The sequence below is a fragment of the Notamacropus eugenii genome, chromosome 4, assembly GCF_028372415.1.
Source record: "Notamacropus eugenii isolate mMacEug1 chromosome 4, mMacEug1.pri_v2, whole genome shotgun sequence".
Lineage (NCBI taxonomy): Eukaryota > Metazoa > Chordata > Mammalia > Diprotodontia > Macropodidae > Notamacropus > Notamacropus eugenii.
In genome coordinates, this window is record NC_092875.1 from 406,737,974 (window position 1) to 406,757,255 (window position 19,282).

General features: G+C 38.0%; 1 protein-coding gene across 5 annotated transcripts in view; it reads left to right on the forward strand.

Annotated features, from left to right (window-relative positions):
- The window catches only part of SLC38A9 (solute carrier family 38 member 9), a 104,693-nt gene that overhangs the window by 41,961 nt on the left and 43,450 nt on the right, over nt 1-19,282 (forward strand). For all 5 annotated transcript variants that reach the window (XM_072605615.1, XM_072605619.1, XM_072605618.1 and 2 more), the window contains 3 exons: nt 5,796-5,993; nt 9,802-9,909; nt 15,629-15,735. In XM_072605615.1, coding sequence (XP_072461716.1) covers nt 5,796-5,993; nt 9,802-9,909; nt 15,629-15,735 — 413 coding nt within the window. The remainder of the gene's footprint in view (nt 1-5,795; nt 5,994-9,801; nt 9,910-15,628; nt 15,736-19,282) is intronic.

A 19,282-nucleotide genomic window follows, 5' to 3' on the forward strand; every position in this document is an offset into this window, starting at 1 on the left:
CTTTGAGCTTAAAATAAATATTTCACTGTTTAATCTGGGAGTCATAGTGCTTTATAACTCCCCCTCCTCCAAAGTTCATAGGATACAGAAATGTTATTCAGCAAATCAAGAATTTTCTGACAGTAAATAGAGGTCAGTAAGCATTAAAATATTAGAGTCCTGAGAAAAATCTTGGCTCCTCTTAGAAAAGCTTCACTTGCTCAACATAATAAAAGAGACTTTGAGACCAGCAAATATGAGCTGATAAAAATTAGTAAAATTCAGAGTAAGTAAATGAGTATCCTAAGTACTAAACCCTCCTTTTCTATGACAATATAGGGTTGTTAGAGGGCTGGGATCATTGTAATAGCTCATTTGGGTAGCGTTTTAGCATTTCCAAACCTGTTCCCTCAGAAGGGCTAAGTACAAGTAGTGGCGTCCTCCTAGCAGAGGGATTTGCAGCCTGTAGAGGTTCAGTGACTAGGTCAAGGTCACATAGCTACCAAGAATTAGAGCTTGAACTTGAACCCAAGTTATTCAACTAAGTTCAGGGCTGTTTTCTCAACAACAACAAAATTCAAATCCTAAACAAGTTACTATTCAGAAGGTTTAAATAACTTTTGAAAGTTTATGAATATGCATTTTATTCAATAATATAAGAGTTCACAATAGTTGTGCTTTACCTGTTAGTTATATGTAATTAGTTATGTGCTAATGAAATGAAAGACAATAAAAGAAAATTTGCAAACCCCAGAATTAACTCTGAAAACAGCAACCTGAAGAAACCTGACACTAAGGATAGTGCCTCCCCACTCTAGGTAAGCAGAGTCCAATGTGAACATGAAGTTCAAAGTCAAGAGTTAGGCTGTGTATCAGATTGCTTGCCATCTTGGGGAGGATGGGAGAAAGGATAGGAGAAAAAAATCGAAACTCACAACCTTATAAAAAATGAATGTTGAAAACTGTCTTTACGTGTAATTGGAAAAAAATAAAATACTATTCCCCCCTGAAAAAAAAAGAATTAGACTGGGAAAAATGAGCAGAAAGCAAACAAAAAAATAATAACTTGACCATAAAAAACTACTAGGTTAGTAGGGAAATAGAAACTCAGTAGAAGACACCAGTATGAAAACAGCTACAAGGAAATCCTCAAAGAAAAATGCTAATTGGACACAAACCCAATAAGAATTTAAGAGATAATAGTGGTAGAGGAAAAACTGGGAAAAGAAATGGAGTGATGCAAGAAAATTATGAAAAGAGAATTAACAGCTTGCTAAAAGAGGCACAAAAAAATACTGAAGAAACACCTTAAAAGAACAGAATTGGCCTAATGGTAAAAGAAATACAAAAATTCGTTGAAGAAATGAACTCCTTAAAAGGCAGAATAGGTCAGGTGAATAAAAGAGTATGAAAGTTCATTGAAAGAAATCATTCCTTAAAAATTAGAATTGGGCAAGTGGAAGCTAATGATTCGTGAAACATAAGAAACAATAAGACAAAAATTATTTTTAAAGAATGTTAAAAATTAACAAGTTTTTTTTTTTTAAAGAAAAAGAAATAAGGTAGGTTGGAGCCAAGTTATGAAGGGCCTTAAACATTATCCTGAGGAGTTTGTATTTTATCTTTATGGAACCTCCAAGGGCTTTTGAGCTGGGAAGTTTACATGATTGAACATATAAAGCTGAAAAATAGGAGATAAGGAAATTGAGTGGTGAGAATTTGCCAGCCATGGGATGAGGGAAGGACAAATTGATTTAAGAACTTAGTTTCAGGGTTCCTGTGATGACCAAATGCTGAATCACTCAGAGGTGAATGTCATTCTGTATAGCTTGCTATTGCAAAGACTTGTGAAACTAGGGTAATTGGGAACAGGTAGAGATGGCATGAATTTTAGCTCCGGGTCTGGGTTGGTACACTGATTGGGTCCCTTGGAGATGGATTGAACTCTTACTTGGCTCTGGCTCTGTAAATTCATTCCAAATTAATGAGTGGGGAATGAGGCACACATGGAAGAGCCATCACATGGAGCATGTTGTTGATTCCAGATTTCTGAGTTCCTGGCTTTCCTGGTGCTTGTGGTTTCTGATAAAAAAGTGTGGTGCTTTGACAAGGGATGCTTTGAGAATGAGTATGGTAGCTGGCCCCCAGGATGTCCCTTAAATACTACTAACTCCCAGTTAGTTACTGCTTAGAGGTACATTTAAATAGTAAGAACTCAGAAAGAAAGTTTTGATGCTGGTCCTTACTGCTTGCCAGCCACTTGATCTTGTCTTTTCACCTTTGTATATTTTCCTAAAGTGATAAGCATAGTGCTTGCTTCTCCACCAGGCTGGACAGCACAGAGATTAGTGCTTCAGCCTAGGAAGAATACTCTTAAGAGAGGAGCTAGAGACACAAACTATTCCTCAGGAACCTATAGGTGAAGAGTTTGTGAGCTAGAGGCCTGGATGCCAGGAGGCAAATTCAGCCCCATAGGTATCGCTGAGACTTAGTGTTAAGAAGTCATAACTAGATTGGGGCTTTAAATATATATCTTATTCAAAAATAACAACACAGATCATTGTTGGAAAAGGAGGATTGCATGTTAGGAAGATATTCAATAAAGGTATTCCCCAAGGAGATCTAGGAGCCAGAGCAGCAATAGAGCAATGCCCAGGAAAACAGCAAAAACGTGCCCTGTGACAACTTCATAGACTATAGCGTAGACCACCTGGACAAGAGGAAGAGATAGATGAGGAATTTTTTTTAACATATAACAAGCATGTCACAGAAGCATAGTTTAGTAATAATGGAGGATTTCAGTGTTCCAGGAATCCGGGAATCTGCCAGAATTCTCTCGTAGCCAAGAAATAAAGCAGCTGATAAATTCTTGCCTTGCTTTAATGATATCTCATTCTTTCAAAGGCAGAAGAAATAACTCTTACACTGGACCTGACTCTGACCAACTCCAGAGTTCCCATTGATCTCTTGCCAAATCTAATGACCTTTCCTCAGTTCTCCTTGCCCAACTCTCCATGGAGTATAAATGTTGATTGGTTTCTCTTCCTGAACACTCTCCTCCCTGGGTTTTCATGACCCTGGTTTCACTTGGTTCTCCTCCTAGCTGCCTTTGCTGGATCCTTATCTGTGTCCTGCCCCTGAGCTGGAGGCCCCCAAGGCTCTGCACTTGGCTCTCTTGTTATCTCTATGCTGTCTTGGTGATCTCATTAGCTCCCATGGATTCAGGTATAATTTCTAAACTGATGACTCTCACCTCTCTAGATCCAACCTTAGTGTCTCTCCTGAGCTCCTTTCCCACATCTCCCATTGTCTTTTGCACATTTCTAATCGTGTATCTTCTAGGTATCTCAAATTCAAAATGTCTAAAACAGAGTTCATTGCTTCCCTTTAAGCCTTGGCCCTCTTCCAAACTTTCCTCTTTGTCAGGAGCCCTGCCATTCTTCCAGTCATCCAGACTTTTAACCTCAGTGTCCTCAACTCCTCCCAGAACATCTAAACAGAAGTTCCAAATCTTTCTCTCCGGCATCTTTCCTACGTTTCTCTTTTTTTTTCCTCCACTCATACCATTCCAGATGAGGTCTTCATTTTCAATAATTGGGCCCAGGTTGGCCTCTCTGTATCATGTCTCCCCACTCCAGTTTATCCTCTCTATAGCCTCCCAAGCTATTTTCCTAAATTATAGTTCTGACCTGTCATTCTCCTACTCATTGAACCACCCCCTCCATCATCTCTGGACTGAAACATTAACTTCCCTGTTTGGCTCCATCCTTCCCTTCCAGCTTTAATGTACACTGTGAGCTAGCCACAGTGAATTCCTTGCTGTTCCTCATGTCTGCTTCTTTACACTGAACTGTCCCACATGTCTGGAATGTTCTCCTTCCTCACCTTCCCCTGCTGCTCATGCTGTTCTCTCCAAGGTTAACTTATATTCACCTTGCAAATGTGTGTGTGTGTGTGTGTGTGTGTGTGTGTGTGAGAGAGAGAGAGTGTGTACGTATATACATGCTGTCTTCCCTGTTAAAAATGTAAATTTCTTGAGGGCCGAAACTGTTTTGTCTTCGTATTCTCATCACCTACCACTGTAATCAGCACATAATAAGTGCTTAATAAACATTTGTAGATTTGATTCATTAGTAATAGGAAATTGTGAGGTGTATGTGTGTGTGTGTGTGTGTGTGTGTGTATGTATGTGTATGTGTGTATGTCCTATGGATTTTTAACCTACGGAAAAGGCAGCTAGGCTTAGTTTTATGTAGTGCCTTATAGGAGATCATAGTAGATCTCCAAGGGTTCAGAGAATGGATGAGGTCCCATAGATTAAATGTCTATAGGCTAAGTTAGTACAGGAGAGGCAGGAGGCACAGATACAAAACAAAAAAAAAGTGCAAGGAAGAAAAGGATCGCTGTTTAAAGACCAGTATGTTTGCACCGAGAACTAGTCAACCAAGTTAAATCATTAAGAGATATGAATAGATGACTAAAGTAAGAATGGGTTAACAGGATGGACACAGAAGAATGTCATGGACCCATCAGAATAGCATCAGAAGTGTTAAAACGCAGAATGAATTAAAGTTAGTAGTTCAGTTTACTTCACTCTGTATCAGTTCATACCAGTCTTACCAAGTGTCTCTGAATCCTTCATGTTCTTCATTTCTTATGGTATAGTAATATTCCATTACATTCATATAACTCAGTTTGTTTACCTTTCTGTAGTTAATTTGTACTCACTCTTTTCAGTTCTTTGCTAGGAAAGGAAAAAGACTCCCCAGTACAATATTTTTATATATGTTAGCCCATTCTCTTTGTCTTTGACCTCCTGGGGTAGGTACCTCATAGTGGAATCACTGGGTTGAAAGGTATATGTAGTTTATTGTCTCTTCGAGGATAATTTCAAATTGTTTCCCACTATGATTGAATTAGTTCAGAGCACCAGCAACCTTCGTTCGTTAGTGTCCCAGAATTTTTATATTCCCAACAATATTCACCATTTTGTTATCTTTGTCAATTTGATGTGTGTGAATTGTGTGTGTTTTAATTTACATTTCTCTTAACTGTGATTAGGAGCATTTCATAAGTGTTGACAGTTGGCATTTTTTAAAATTATCTTTTGGACCACTTAGATAATAAGAATGACTTTCGCTTTTATATATTTGTATCAGTTTCATATACATCTTAGATCTCAGACCGTTCTCAGAAAGATTTACTAAAGATTTGTTCCCAGTTCTCTGATAGCAGCACTGATTTTGTATACATGTTTTTTAATCTTATGCAATTGAAAGTGTCTTAATCACTTATGACATCATTGACACTTATTGAAGAATTCTTTCCATAACCCTTGGTGTACAAGGTACTGCCTTATGTTCTCCTCCAGTTTTTAAAATGACATTACCTATCATATTTAGTTTATGAATACATTTGGACTTTATTGTGGTATACAGTATGATATATTATTCTAAACCTTATTTCTTCTGATTCTTCTTTCACAACATGATTAACATGGAAATATATTTAATATGATCATACATGTATACCCTATATCACATTGCATGCCTTCTTGGGAAGGGGGATGGAGGGCATGGAGAATTGAGAACTCAAAACCTTACAAAAGTGAATGTTGAAAGCTAAAAGTAAATAAATTAATTTTTTAAAAAAGAGACAGTACCTGGACTCTAGAGAGCTCTCATAGGAAGTCACTTGGAGTTAAAGAGAAAAATGTCATCTGTTTTATAGGGTCTGTAGTAAAGAAACTGCAGTTTCTCCTGGCAGAGTCAGTATTTTTCATAGCCTCTCTTAACCTGATGATTTTCCTATTGCAGTGATTTGCCCAGAGGCCGGAGGTGGTAGCCAACCTGACAACCACACCATGGAAGTTTTCTCCACCAACAACACTGACTTCCAGCAGTTTGAAAAGTGGTGGAATAAATCCAGGACAGTGCCTTTTTACCTAGTAGGATTACTCCTACCACTGCTCAACTTCAAGTCTCCATCTTTTTTTGCAAAATTTAACATTCTAGGTAAGCCCAAGCACCTCCTTGCAGTAGGGTCCAGTCTTACATCCTTAGACGCCCATACGACCTCCTAAAACCCTGTTCTAACAACAACTGTTCTCTCCCAATCAATTCCTATCACAGTCCACTCATTTACCTACTGCCATTTGGAACTTCTGCTCCTTTCTCAATAAACTCCCCTATATTTTTGAATGTTTTAATCAACATTCCTTCCATCTCCTCACTTTAATTGAAACCTCTCTTTTCCTTTGAGGATACCACATCTCTTGCAGTCATCTTTATCTGTACCAGTTTTTCCCAGTTCCCCATGGCAAGAGGAGGGATTGTCTCCACTACCACTTGAAGTCCATTCCTGTATCCCTCCTCCAGAGGCCTTTCCTTTTTCAAGGATTATGTAATCCACTTGTACCACCCTCTTCCACTTTTTTTTTTGCTGCCTTTTACTGCTATCTAGGTCTTAGATTTTTTCAGTGACTTTGGTAACCAGCTTGTAGCTTTCCTCTGCACTCCATCCCTTGTCCCTTGTTATTCTTCATCATCGGTACTCATCATCAGTACTCTTGCTGATAAATTCTCTAGCAACCTGACCACATAGTTCTTTACCCTTTTCAACTTCACTGCATTTCTGCAAACCATTTCAACCACTCTCATGTTCATAGTTCATCTTCATGTTTGGATCTCAGCTCTTGAAATAGATTAATTATTGGGCCCCTGTAAAATCCTTCAGTAAGATTCTTTTGTCTTTTTTCTCCTAGACTGTCTTTCCTATTTTGATTTCAGTTCTCCCCATACCAAAGGTTGACCAAAGGCTGCTACTAAACTAATGTTTCTTTAATCTGCTTTCCCAGAGTGCTTTGTCCTCTTAGTCTGCTCGTTTTCATCCCTGAGTAACCTTTACCATTTGAGTTCTCCATTCTTGCTCAAGAGCTACTGAGTCTTACTGGGGAGTCTCCAAAGTGAACTGATTTCACCTGTAACAAAATCATGCTACAGAATCTCTGTTGTGCCTTTGGTGGCTAACGGTTTTTCTACTCTACTCTTATCAACCTTATCTCCTTCCTCATGGCAGCTTTTCCAGTCTTTTCGAATTCTTTCCTCACCCATAGCTGCCTTCACTCCTTACTCCACCCCTCCAAACTTAGCAGATGACCTAGCAACCTATTTCACTAAGGATGTTGAAATCCTATGGAATGACCTCTTTCTAGTCCTCCATTCCTCCTATTTTCTCTCTCTTCTCATCACAAAAGACTCACTTTGCCCAGAGGATCTCCCTCTATCACATTCTCATTTCTCTCTCACTCAGCTTCCGGCTCTCTTTCACCAGCAGTTTTTTTTTTCGTCTGTCCACAAACATATTCAGGTCTTTTCAATCTGAAGAAAATCCTTTGCTTTGATTTCTTCCAGTTCTTCCAGCTGTTATCCCTCTTTCCTCCCCTTTTCTTCTCAGCTTTTTAAAAAGAGTAGCAATGCAGTGCTTCCATTCCTCAGTAGCCACTTTCTTCAAACTCCACAATACTTTACTGAAATGACTTCCATTAGAAATTGCTTTCAGCAGTCTGATGAGCTTTTCGTACTGTTGTTAACCCCAATTTCTAAATGGTTTCTCTTCCCTTGGCTTCAGGAACCTCACACTCTTGGTTCTCCTACTTTAGTAACTGTTCTTCTGTCCCATTTCCTGGTCATCTTCCTTGCCCACAAATTTAGTTACTCTTTAAGGATATATCCTTGGCTTTCTTCTGTTCTCAGTCTTTACTTGCAGTTTCATTTGGTATCGTAACATCAACTGTCTTGGGATTATCGTTAATTCCTAAATATATACGTCTAGACCTGACTTCTCTTTTGAGCTCCAGAGTCATGTCTCCAGCTGCCTACACAATATCTACCAGGATCTCCCACTGACATCATAAACGTAGTATGTTTGAAACTGAGCCCTTTACTACCCTCTCTTGATATAATTGTCTCTGGCATCCCCTGTCACACCGTTGCCTGCAATTGTAGCCTGGTGATGACCAGGCTGACTCTTCCCTCGCTCTTATTTCTCTTACTTACATGGCCAATCAGTGGCCATGTACTATTGATTCAACTACTATCATATTTCTTGCATTTGACCCTTCATTTTTATTTCTGCCAACAACATCTTAGTACGGGCCCTTATTGCCACGTAACTAGACAATCACAATAGCCTCTTCCTTTATTCAGTACCTCTTCAGTCCTCCTTACATCGTGCCTGTAGTGAAAATGGATTATGACTCTTTGCCTCTCACACACATACTATGCTCTTGTGTGTTTGCTTATACTTTTCCCTATGCCTTCCTTCTCTTCTCCTCTGAAGACTCTGAAGACCTCAGACTTTCAAGCCCAACTAACACCTCCTCCTCCAGCCTCCTCAGAACTCCCATAGCACTTCATTTTCTAAGTCTCTAATGTACTTACCAAATGATGTTATATATTATTGGCACTTCTTTTCTCCCTAATAGTCTGCAAGCTCCTTGGGGACAAGGACTATGTTTTATCTAAAATTTTTTAACTTTCCTAGTGCCAAGCCCAGTACCCTTACTAAATGCTTGTTGGTAAATGTTTGTTGTTGGATGTTGAAGAAATAAAACCCAGCACAGAGATCATCTCTCATCTGTGATTGAATTGTTCTCTCATATGATATCCTGTCACTCTAATTTCTTTTTTCTCTTCCTAGCTGAATGTAAATGAGTATGGGGGAAATTGAAAGATCCATTCCAGCCTTTCACTTTTCCTGGATTTAAGTGAGGTTTTTTGGACATAAGCCTAAGGTTTTCTGTTTTCTTCCTATTGCATAAGTTTTCTTCATATTCTTCAAGGATTAGACTAGAAGAAATGAGCCTAAGCAGATGGAAGGCAAAGTTAAATATTAGGACAGTCTTGTTAACTATATAAGAGTTTAAGACATTAGAACATATTACCAAGGGAGATTACACAATTGCCTTTTCTGAAATTTTTTAAGAGTAGAATGAAGACTGGTGTAAAAACAAAGACCATAAAAAAAAAACCCTTTTTTAAAAATTATACAAAGCTGTCTTTCACCGAACCCTAGAAGGGCATTGGCTAAACCCCAAGCCTGGCCATAAAACTACAGCTGTTGCTTCTAGCTATCCAGTTCCAGGGATTCCTCTATTCCTTTTGAAGTAGATATAAAATTCCCAAGTGTTTTTATCCCTTCCTCCTATCTAGACTGCCCTAGATCTCTGCATGCTCCACATTTTCCTGTGTATAAGACATCCTAGGCAGAGAGAATTCTAGAATCTATGATCTCTACTGATAACATATAATCACACCCAAACAGGACTTCATTTTGGGAGGCACTTGTTAGCATCGTGGTCAGTTTCTAACTTTGTAGCTAACTCTGGCACTTGTGTCCTAACTTTTTCTTTCTTAATTTCTTGCCATCTTGAAAGTTCATGTTGACACAAGTCTAAATTGTTTTTTTTAATTTATGTGAATGTAATAGAACCAAATTTAATCATGAGCCTGGGGACAGTCTAATTCAAAATATAAGCCGGAGTCCTAGAATCATTTAAAATGTTGCAAACATATCAGAAAGTATTGCTTTTCATTACTGGCATTCTCCTCCATGATTCCATGACTTTTTTCCCTGGTCTTCCTGCTTCTATACACATAGACTGAGCCATCTTCCCATCTTTTACCTCTGAATTGGGTCTCTGTGGGAATTGCTCTTGGGTTCAGAAAGTAATAATGTTTTCTATATTCTTTTTAAAGTGCTTATTAAGTTCTTTTGTAAGGTATACTCAAATGATAAACATTTTCTGATTGTTTCTCGTAGGTACTGTGTCAGTTCTCTATTTGGTTTTCTTTGTCACCTGGAAGACTATTCAGTTGGGTTTCCATTTGGAATTTCATTGGTTTATATCAACAGAGTTTTTTGTCCCAGGTAAGCTGTGAAAGCCAAATTAAAAATAATAAAATCAGTATTATCTCTAAATTTACAATCTTGCTCTATGGTTATTATAGAAATATCCTGCTCTTTCTTAAACTCTGGGCAGTTTTTATTAATGATAATACAATAAAATCAGGAATAAGGTTGAGGTCTCTTTTTCCCCTTATTTCATTCAGAAGAAAGCAGGTTAATTTATCCGTTGATATCTTTTCTGTTTTGAAATAATATATGTTGGAATAAAAAAGAAAACAATTATTTAACCTTAAGACATTCCTGGAGGACATTAACCCAGGACTTTAGAGGTTGAGAACTTGTTTCAGTGACTGGCATATGTAGGTAATATCTACTTTGAGCCTATTTTATAACCTTCAGAGTTGTTTACAGTCGTAGTGGTATAGAAATTGTTCTTCTGATTCTACTCAACTTCATTCTTTAGTCTATAAAAGTCCTCAAAATTGTTCATTTTTAAATCATTGCTATAGTGTAAATTGTTCTTCGTGTTCTGCTCATTTTACTCTGTTCATATAAATGTCCATTGTCTCCTTGAAATTCTCTTGTTCCTCATTTCCCACAACACATTAGTGTATATTCCATCATATTCATTTATCACACCTTATTTGGTCATTCCTTGATTTGTGGGAATATTTTGAGTTTCCTTTTTTTTTGGTACCTTGAAAACAGCTGCTTTTTTTTTTTTTTTACACACAGCTTCTTTTATTTGATCTCTTTGGAGTATATCCTAGCAGTGGTATATCTGAGTCAAATGTCATATACACCGTTTAGTAACTTCTTTGTGTATCATTACACCAATGGTACATCATTGTGCCTGATTTTCCATACGCCTTCCAGCAATTTGATTGGTGTGATACGGAATCACAGAATTGCTTCAGTTTGTATTTTTCTAGATGTTAATGATTTGGAGCATTTTTCCCTGTGGCTACAGATAACTTGGATTTTTTACCTTGGGAATTGCCTTTTCAAATATCCTTATATCATTTATCAATTGGAGAAGGAGCCTTATTCTATCAAATTTGAGTCAGTTTCTTACACACTTTGGAATTGAAGCCTTTATCTTGCTGCAAAGATTTTTCTCATTTGTTTCCCCTTTTAATCTTAACTCTATTGGATTTTTGTGTGAAAAAGCTTCTTAATTTTATATAATCAATTATCCATATATTTTTTTCTGTGATCCTCTCTATCCCTTATTTCATCATGAACTTTTCTCTGTAGATTGATCACTTTTTTCCCCAAATTTTTCTAATTTGTGATTTGATCTTTTATATTTAGGTGACACATCCAGTTGGAGATTATCTTGGTATAAAGTGTGAGATGTTGGTCCAAATTTAATTTCTTCTATAAAGTTGTTCACTTTTCCCAGCAGTTTTTGTTAAATACTGAGTCTTTATCCCAGTAGCTAAAATTTATTTTGATTTTAAAATAAATTATTACTGTAACTAGGACTTAACTCTTATCTGATTTGAGAGAAGATGTATCCTGTGTATTCCTGTAGAGCTGAGCTCTGTTTCCTGGGGTATGTGTCAGCTTCCTTGTTGTTTCCTATTTGAAGTGATAGTTCTTTGTTTTGTACTGTAGCAGCTAAGGTATCATCCAATTCCAGACCACCACATGTATCACATTTCCTTTGTGTGTGTTCATGCGTTGTAACCTAGGAAATCTTATCTTGATTCTCATTGAAGATAATTTAGGATTTTTTTCATGCATATTAACTTGATCAATCTAGAATTAAAATCCCATTCAGTGCCCAGATACTCTTTTCTAAATTCTGAAATGGCGATTTTTTTTCTATGTTTGTTTCTTCCACCACCAGGTTCTGTGGTTTCTATATAGACTGGCTCAGTAGTGACTAGTAGTTTTGAAGACAGCTTTACCATTACCCTTAGAGCCATTGTATACCCTCCTCTTGATTTTCTGATTCTCCTACAAGGTAGTAGCCATCCCAAACTGACTGTGTCTTCAGGCTGGTATTTTTTAAAAAGGTAGGTGAGGTAAATGTCCTGTGCTCTGGGTTTTCTTTGGAATTATACATTGATGAAGATGATAGACTCAAGATACTTTTTCTCCATGTGAAGCAGTGTGATATTCTTCAACGTTTCCTAAAATTGGGCCCCAAAGACAGCAAGATGCTGATGGGGAAAGATTAGAGAAGAGGCCTGAAGGTAAAGGAATCGATAAAAAGGAGGACCAGTGATTTTAAATAAAGTGACCTTTAAATAAAGGAAAGAAAAGGAAATACTGTTCCAGGATGGGATTCTCTTCCCAAGCTCTTAGGTTGTTGAAGCAATGACCAAAAGATTATTGCAGTATTTTGAACTTGACTCCAATAAAAGAGATGTGACCTTCTAAGTGAGGAGAGATATGTAATGAGGGCCTTTCAGTGAAACACGAAGTACTTACTAAGCATCTTCTATGTGCCAGAGAATAGTTACAAGCAAAACAGTGCCGGTGCTCAAGGAATTTACACCCTAAAAGGGAGATACAACACGCGCATGTGTAGCAGGGCTCTACAAAGCACAAGGTGTCCTGGAAGGAAAAAACATTTGCAGCGAAGAGGACCAGAAAAGGCCTCATGCAGCTGGTCACGCTTGAGCTAAGCCTCAAAGGAATTGCAAGGGACAGAGGTGAGAGGGGGAGAACAGTCCAGGTGTGGGGGACAGTTGAGGCTAAGGCCTAGGGACAGGAGATGGGGTGTTGTACATGAAGAGCAGCCGGAGTGTGACTACATTATAGAGTGTGTGGATCAGGAGAAAGGCTCAGTGAAGCTGGAAAGGAGAGTGAGATCAATTGTCAAGTGCTTTAAATGTTATATTTTATCCCAAAAGTCGTCTGTTGAATAAATGGTATGACCAGATATGGACTTTGGGAAGATCGCTCTGTTGGCTTTGTGGAGGATAGATAGGAGTGAGGAAAAACTCAAACAGAGCCTCATTAGAAAGCTATTGCAGTAGCCCAGGTGAGAATTGATTGGGGCTTGAACTTGGTCGTTGTCACCAGATGAGTGGAGAGAAAGAGATGTACGTGTGAAAGACTCTGGAGAGAGAAGTCTGACTGTGGGGGAGTGAGTGAAATTGAGAAGTCAAAGGTGATACTCAGGTTGAAAGTTGGTTGACTTAGAAAGGTGCTGGTGGTCTCAACAAAACAGGAAGTTTGAAAGGGAAGTGGGTTTTGGGTAAAGAATGAATGCAGAAGCCTACAGGGCCTTCAAAATACCCAGTAGAAGTTGTTGATGCGGATTATAGCTTGGGAGAAAGAGTAATGCTGGATATATAGATCTGGAAGTCATTATCATGGAAGAGATCATTGAAACCATGGGATCTGATGGATGAGAGCACTAAGTGAGAAAACAGAGAGAAAAAAGAAGGCCCCATCTGGAACTCTGGCATCTTTGCAGCCACTCTTTCACACCATTAGGCCCCTTTATGCTGGATTTGGAATCTCTTCTTGCCCTGGTACAGTCTGTCTCTTCCTGTACTGAAATGCTCCTCATGTTTACAAATGCCCCTGCCTGTCTTCCTGAACTGACCTAGACTAGAAAAATGACTCACTGTGATTTTTTTCCTTAGGTTTCCCAATCAGAATTCCTCTGATGCTTTTTCTTTGTAGGCCAGAACTATAGGGATGAGAGATTTCTGTACTTCTTTGCACTACTCATCTTCAGTTATGTTTATCACACAGTTTGTTTTTCATTTTTGTTTTGGAGAATATTGGGAGGAGGGAGCTAGAAATAACATAAACTCAGAATTTTTTATAAATTTTTTAAAAATAGAAATCTCTGCAAGATTTTGAATGTATCCATTAAATAAGGGACAGGGTAGAAAATGTAGATTACCAAACTTTCATGTGCTTTCTTATTACTAGTTAATAAGGAATCAGTGACTGTGTAGCATAAGATCATAAATCTAAATGCCCCAGAAAATGCCACCAGGTACAACTTAACCCTAGGACTGCATGGTTATAGATCTCCCTCCCCCATTCACCCATCCCCAGGCGTCTCAGTAAGACATATGGGAGAAAAGCCCTCTGGGATATAGATTCTGGGTGTAAAGGGATAATTTGTGTTTGTACAAAAATTGTACACAAACACAGGTTGTAGAGAAGAAATTATCGTTTCTTAGAAATGTGATCCTTTGAGATACAATCTTCCTGATCCCAGAGCTGATATGCATATTTCTGTCTTACTAGAGATATACTAATGACGTGGACCTTTTTTGGATGATAGACTAAGAATCCTGCTAGTTTTTCAAATAACATTACTTTATGACCTATAAATAGAGATTTTTACATCATTGTTTTAAATGTCATAAGAGTGAGTCAGTATTTTATAGCACTGTTGTTAACATTCTGAACAACTATCTCTGTCCAGTGTTGGAGGATGAGCTAATTTGAATTTATTTTCATTTGCTCTCCTTAGAAACTCCAGAAATGATTGATGAGCTTACCCACAGCAGTCCTCAGATAGAGATCTCTTAACAAGTGACTGACAAGTGGGGACCTTTGCTTAGATGAGGTTTTGAGTTAAAGATTCATGGTCTTATTTGTCTCCTTCCCCCTTGCTTCCTGTGTCATTCCTATTAATTACACTCCTTATAGTTAATAGCTTGTAGAAGGAAGGTGATAGCCAGTGGAGTATTTTTGCTTTGTTTGATACATTTTATTTGAACAACTTTACTGATCCAGATTGGTGGGAGCCACACTACCTTTGTAGTTATAGAGTAAGTGTAGTTATGGTGGTGCCACTAAAGCTATTCACCTTGTGGTAGATGTTATCATTTACCATAAATAGGAAAGGTTCTCAGACCCAATATATTTAGTGTAAATGTAGCTACTTTTCAGCGTAGTAAACAGAAGACCATAATGTAGTCAGCTTTGCTAACAAATTCTGAGTCAAGCCAAGAAAAAGTTTTTCCTCCGTGACTAATTGGTCAAATAAAAATATTTGGGATAATCATATCAATACTTTTTTCTGCCTACTTACATTGTCATTGGTGGGGATCTAATGCTATTAACAGATTCTAGGGGCATCTAGGTGGTACAATGGATAGAGCACTGGGCCTGGAGTCAGGAAGACTCATCATCCTGAATTCAAATCTGTCCTCAGACACTTACTATCTCTGTGACCCTGGGCAGGTCACTTAACCCTGTTTGACAGTTTCCTCATTTGGAAAATGAAATAGAGAAGCAAACCACTCCAGCATCTTTAACAAGAAATCCCCAAATGGAGTCATGAAGAGTCAGATATAACTGAAACAAAGCATTCTAGGCATCTCCAGTCAGAAATAGGTGCTTCACAGATCTCCTCCTTCTTTCTATTATCAATCATGTTTATTTGCATTATTCTCCCTTTCTCCCCCACAGAATCCCAGAAAGTTCAGTGTGTGTCCTGAAGTCTAAACTCCTAGCATGACTTTTTCCCACTTTTGAAAGTAAACACTGAGAAGGGAAGTCCTAAGGCAAACATCACCAGTGCTTTCTAGAGAAGTGGTTGAGAAAAACCATGCCAACTTTTCTTCACTCTGTGATCTTTTCTGTGGAGCATTTTCTTAGCCATTTCCCCATGTACTGTTGGTAAGGAGCAACACCCTAAAGCAGAGCAGAAGCTGCTGATTTTTGCCCTTTGGTTGTTGATCGCGTCTTTTGGCAGCTCATGGGAGTCCCTAGTTGTGAATCTTATGTGATTTCTCTCCTTTCCTCCTAGAGATCAGAATCCATTTCCCACAATTGACTGGAGTGCTCACTCTTGCGTTCTTCATTCATAATTGTGTTATTACTCTCCTAAAGAATAACAAGAACCAGGAGAACAACGTAAGTATTTACGTGAGGCAGTGACTGCATTTTATCCTGTGCACAGACATTCATTGTGTGTCATTTTATATTTGAAATAGGAACAGACATTTTTGTCACTTTACCTTCATTTGAAAAGTTACTAATATTTTGAATATACGATAAAGAGGGAAGGAAACAAGCTTTTATTAATCATGCAAGGCACTGTACTAAATACCGAATGTACAGTGGCAAACAAAAGAAAGACATTCCTTGCCCCTTGGTCTTTTTTTTGTTTTCTTTTTTAAGTAAGTTTTTATTGCTGTCCTTTGTTTCTCACATTATTCCAGTTTTCCTTAGTATTCCACCTCCTTGTAGAGAGCTTTGCCATATAACAGTATTTTTTAAAGACAAAAAAAGAAAAAGAAGAAGAAAAAATCAGCACAAGCAATCGGTACATTGAAAAGTCTAAAAACATGTGCAATGGCAAACCCTTGTGGACTTCGCATCTCTGGAAAGAGCTGGGTTAAGGGTGTCCTGCCATATCTTACCACTGAAGTCATGTGTGATCTGTGTAATTTGGCTCCATTCACTTTTGGGGTGTCTGTGTGTGTCTGTGTCTGTGTGCCTGTGTGTGTCTGTGTGTGTCTGTGTCTGTGTGTGTGTGTGTGTGTGTGTGTGTGTGTGTGTTCGCTGTCTTTCCGTTTCTGCTGTTGCAGTCGCTGTGTGTGTTGCTTTCTTGGCTCTGCTAACTTCACTCTGCATCAGGTCAGATCTTTCCATACTTCTCAGTATTCATCACATTCATTGTTTCTTACAGCATAATAATATCCCCTTACATTCATATGCCACAGTTTTGCATCTGTTTGTTTCCAGTTCTTTTCTATCACCAAAAATATTGCTATAAATATTTTTGATCTATATCAGGACTGACTTCTTATCATTGACTCTGTATAAGCCCAGGAAAAGAGTCTCTGATTCAAAGAATATAGACATTTTGGTTAATTTATTTGCATAATTCCAAATTGTTTTCCAAAATGGTTATTCAGCAAGGAGTTTATATTCTAATACAGGAAGACAGTACCAAAAAAGGAGCTGAAGTGGAGAGGTAGGGGTAGAGGAGTGGGCTTGAAGATGATTTTGAAGCCCTGAGAGTTAGGAACAGTGTTGGGAGGATAGTGAAGGCAGATCATCCTGGACCACTTCACCAAATGGAGCCTCCAGAAGGAACTCACTCATGGGAGGAGGGGACGGGCCTTGCAGACAAATATTCAGTGGTGAGTAGGCCACAGTTGTGGTAGGATGAACCAGGGCTTGGAGACCTGAAGCACTGAGGTAAGTTCCAGTATGGAACAGCAGTAGATGCAAAAGTTTGAAGTCTAAGAGTTCAGGAACAGGCCTCGGAGGGGAATCAGCTTTTCATATGGACCCGTGATCTCTTACATGTGTGTGTATTCCCTCCAGTATGATAAAAATTGCAATCCCCCTGTGCCTACTGATTATTTGTGGCTTTAACCATGTGCCATGACATGTATCATAAATTTGTTGGAGAGTGTTCAACCAACGTGTTGGGGGCTTTATTTTAATTCTCTTCACCTTATTGGAATGCTAGTGGAGCGCATATTCTGTCAATTAGTTATTTCTATATAGCATGTGAGAAATTTTCATTACTTATTGAGTAGATGCTAAAATATGCTAAACTAAAACATCTTTATGAGGATACTCTTAGAACATAATTTATAATTCACTAGGTTCCCCTTAGATCATTTGGTGATCCAACCTCCTCATTTTACAGATGAAGAAACTGAGGGCAGGAAACTTTAAATGACATACCCAAAGGTCATACCGTTATATAGTAGCAGAGCTGGGACAAGAACCCTGATCATTCCAGCTGCTTTTGATGCCGCAGCGTCCAATAAGTAAAATCATGCTTTTATTTGATTGCCCTACAAAACCTGGACATGATTGCAGGGAAAGAATTATTTGAACTTATATTTTTTAATTAGATTTGCTTTGTTGTCTAGAGCTGGGCTGGATCTGTTTTTATGATAAAAGTATGGATGCCTTAAAGATTTATAGGAAGTTAATGTTGCTTCCTTTTCTAGATTTTGAAGAGCATTTGAGAACTCTGTTTAAAATTATATTTGTCAGGGCAGTGTTAATAATAAAAATGAAGTCCTAGTCCTTATTAAATCCATTAGCCAGGCTGTCTTCAGAGTAATACATGAGAAACATAACTCAGGTTTCTAGGCTTTGTGAAAGCTCAGACGTCCATATTTAGGCCTTTTGGACTTATCACCAGCTCATTTAGAGAGTTACTCTGTCCATATCTTATGTCTTTAAGGAACTTGAAATGAACAAAGCTGCATCCTTGTAATATGATATAAAGAAGAGTGCTAGTTACGGAATCAAGTGGACCTGAGTTTAAATATCAGCTCTGCTATTTACTTCCTTGGTGACTTTAAGTAAGTCACTACATGCCTCAGTATCTTTACCAGGAAATTTCAAAGGGTTAGACAGAATGACTAGTAAGTTCTCTTCCAGCTCTAAATTTGTGATTCTGTTATCCTAATTTAGACCCACTAAAATTCACAGCCAAGTAGGATAAGTCTGAACACAAGAAAATCAAATATTTTTCTAAAACAAAGGAGAAAGCTTCCAAAGTCCTTGAAAATAGTAAATATTGCCAAAATAAAATTTAAGCAGAAATACATTCTCAAAGTGATTGTGGTAAACTCCAAAATAAATTGCAACATATCGTAACTTCCACTCCACCAGGAATCCAAACAACTTTTTTTCTGCATTCATCTTTGAAGAAAAAATTAAATTACCTGAAAATAAGCTATTATCAGGAATTTATAAAAAAAATCAGCTTCCAAAATATACCAGTATAGCCTATGCATATTTAATCCAGTGTTTTAAATTTATTCATCATGATGACCCTGAACCACTATTAAGTACTAGGTCCCTTCCATATCAGCCTCTCCTCCTCAGAAGATTCAATTATGATCAATACGACTTACAGGGAAGTGCCTCTTTTAGCCTAGTGTGCGAAGGTTGTTATTTCATGTCTGTCATGGTGCCTCTTTTTATTTGAAATTTTTCATCAATTAGAATAAAAAGAACTGATAAAGCATTCTAGGGTTTACACAAAGTGTTTTTCCCACAGCTCTGTCCATTCAAATAGTATTATCCCTATTTTATAGATGAGAAAACCCATACTTGCCCATGGTTCTGAAGTCAGTAAGTGGTGGAGTCTGGGTATAAGCAGGGGTCTTCTGACCTCGGCTCCAGTACTCTCTCCATTGTGGTGCACTGATCACTTTATTCCTCCATCATTCAGGATAAAAGAGAATTTGTCATACTTATACTTAGAGAATATTGTGATGAAAATGCTAATCTGATGTTGCATTGGGATGACTTAGTTTAAACTGGATAAATGAAGAAATTGACCATTTCTGATGGACATGACATGCAGAATGAAACCTATTTTGGGCCACCGTAGGATTTTATTTTGCTTGCTTATGCATATTTATTAGAAGGGTTTTATTTATTTTTTCAGGGACAGAGAGAGGTGAAGGGGAATTAA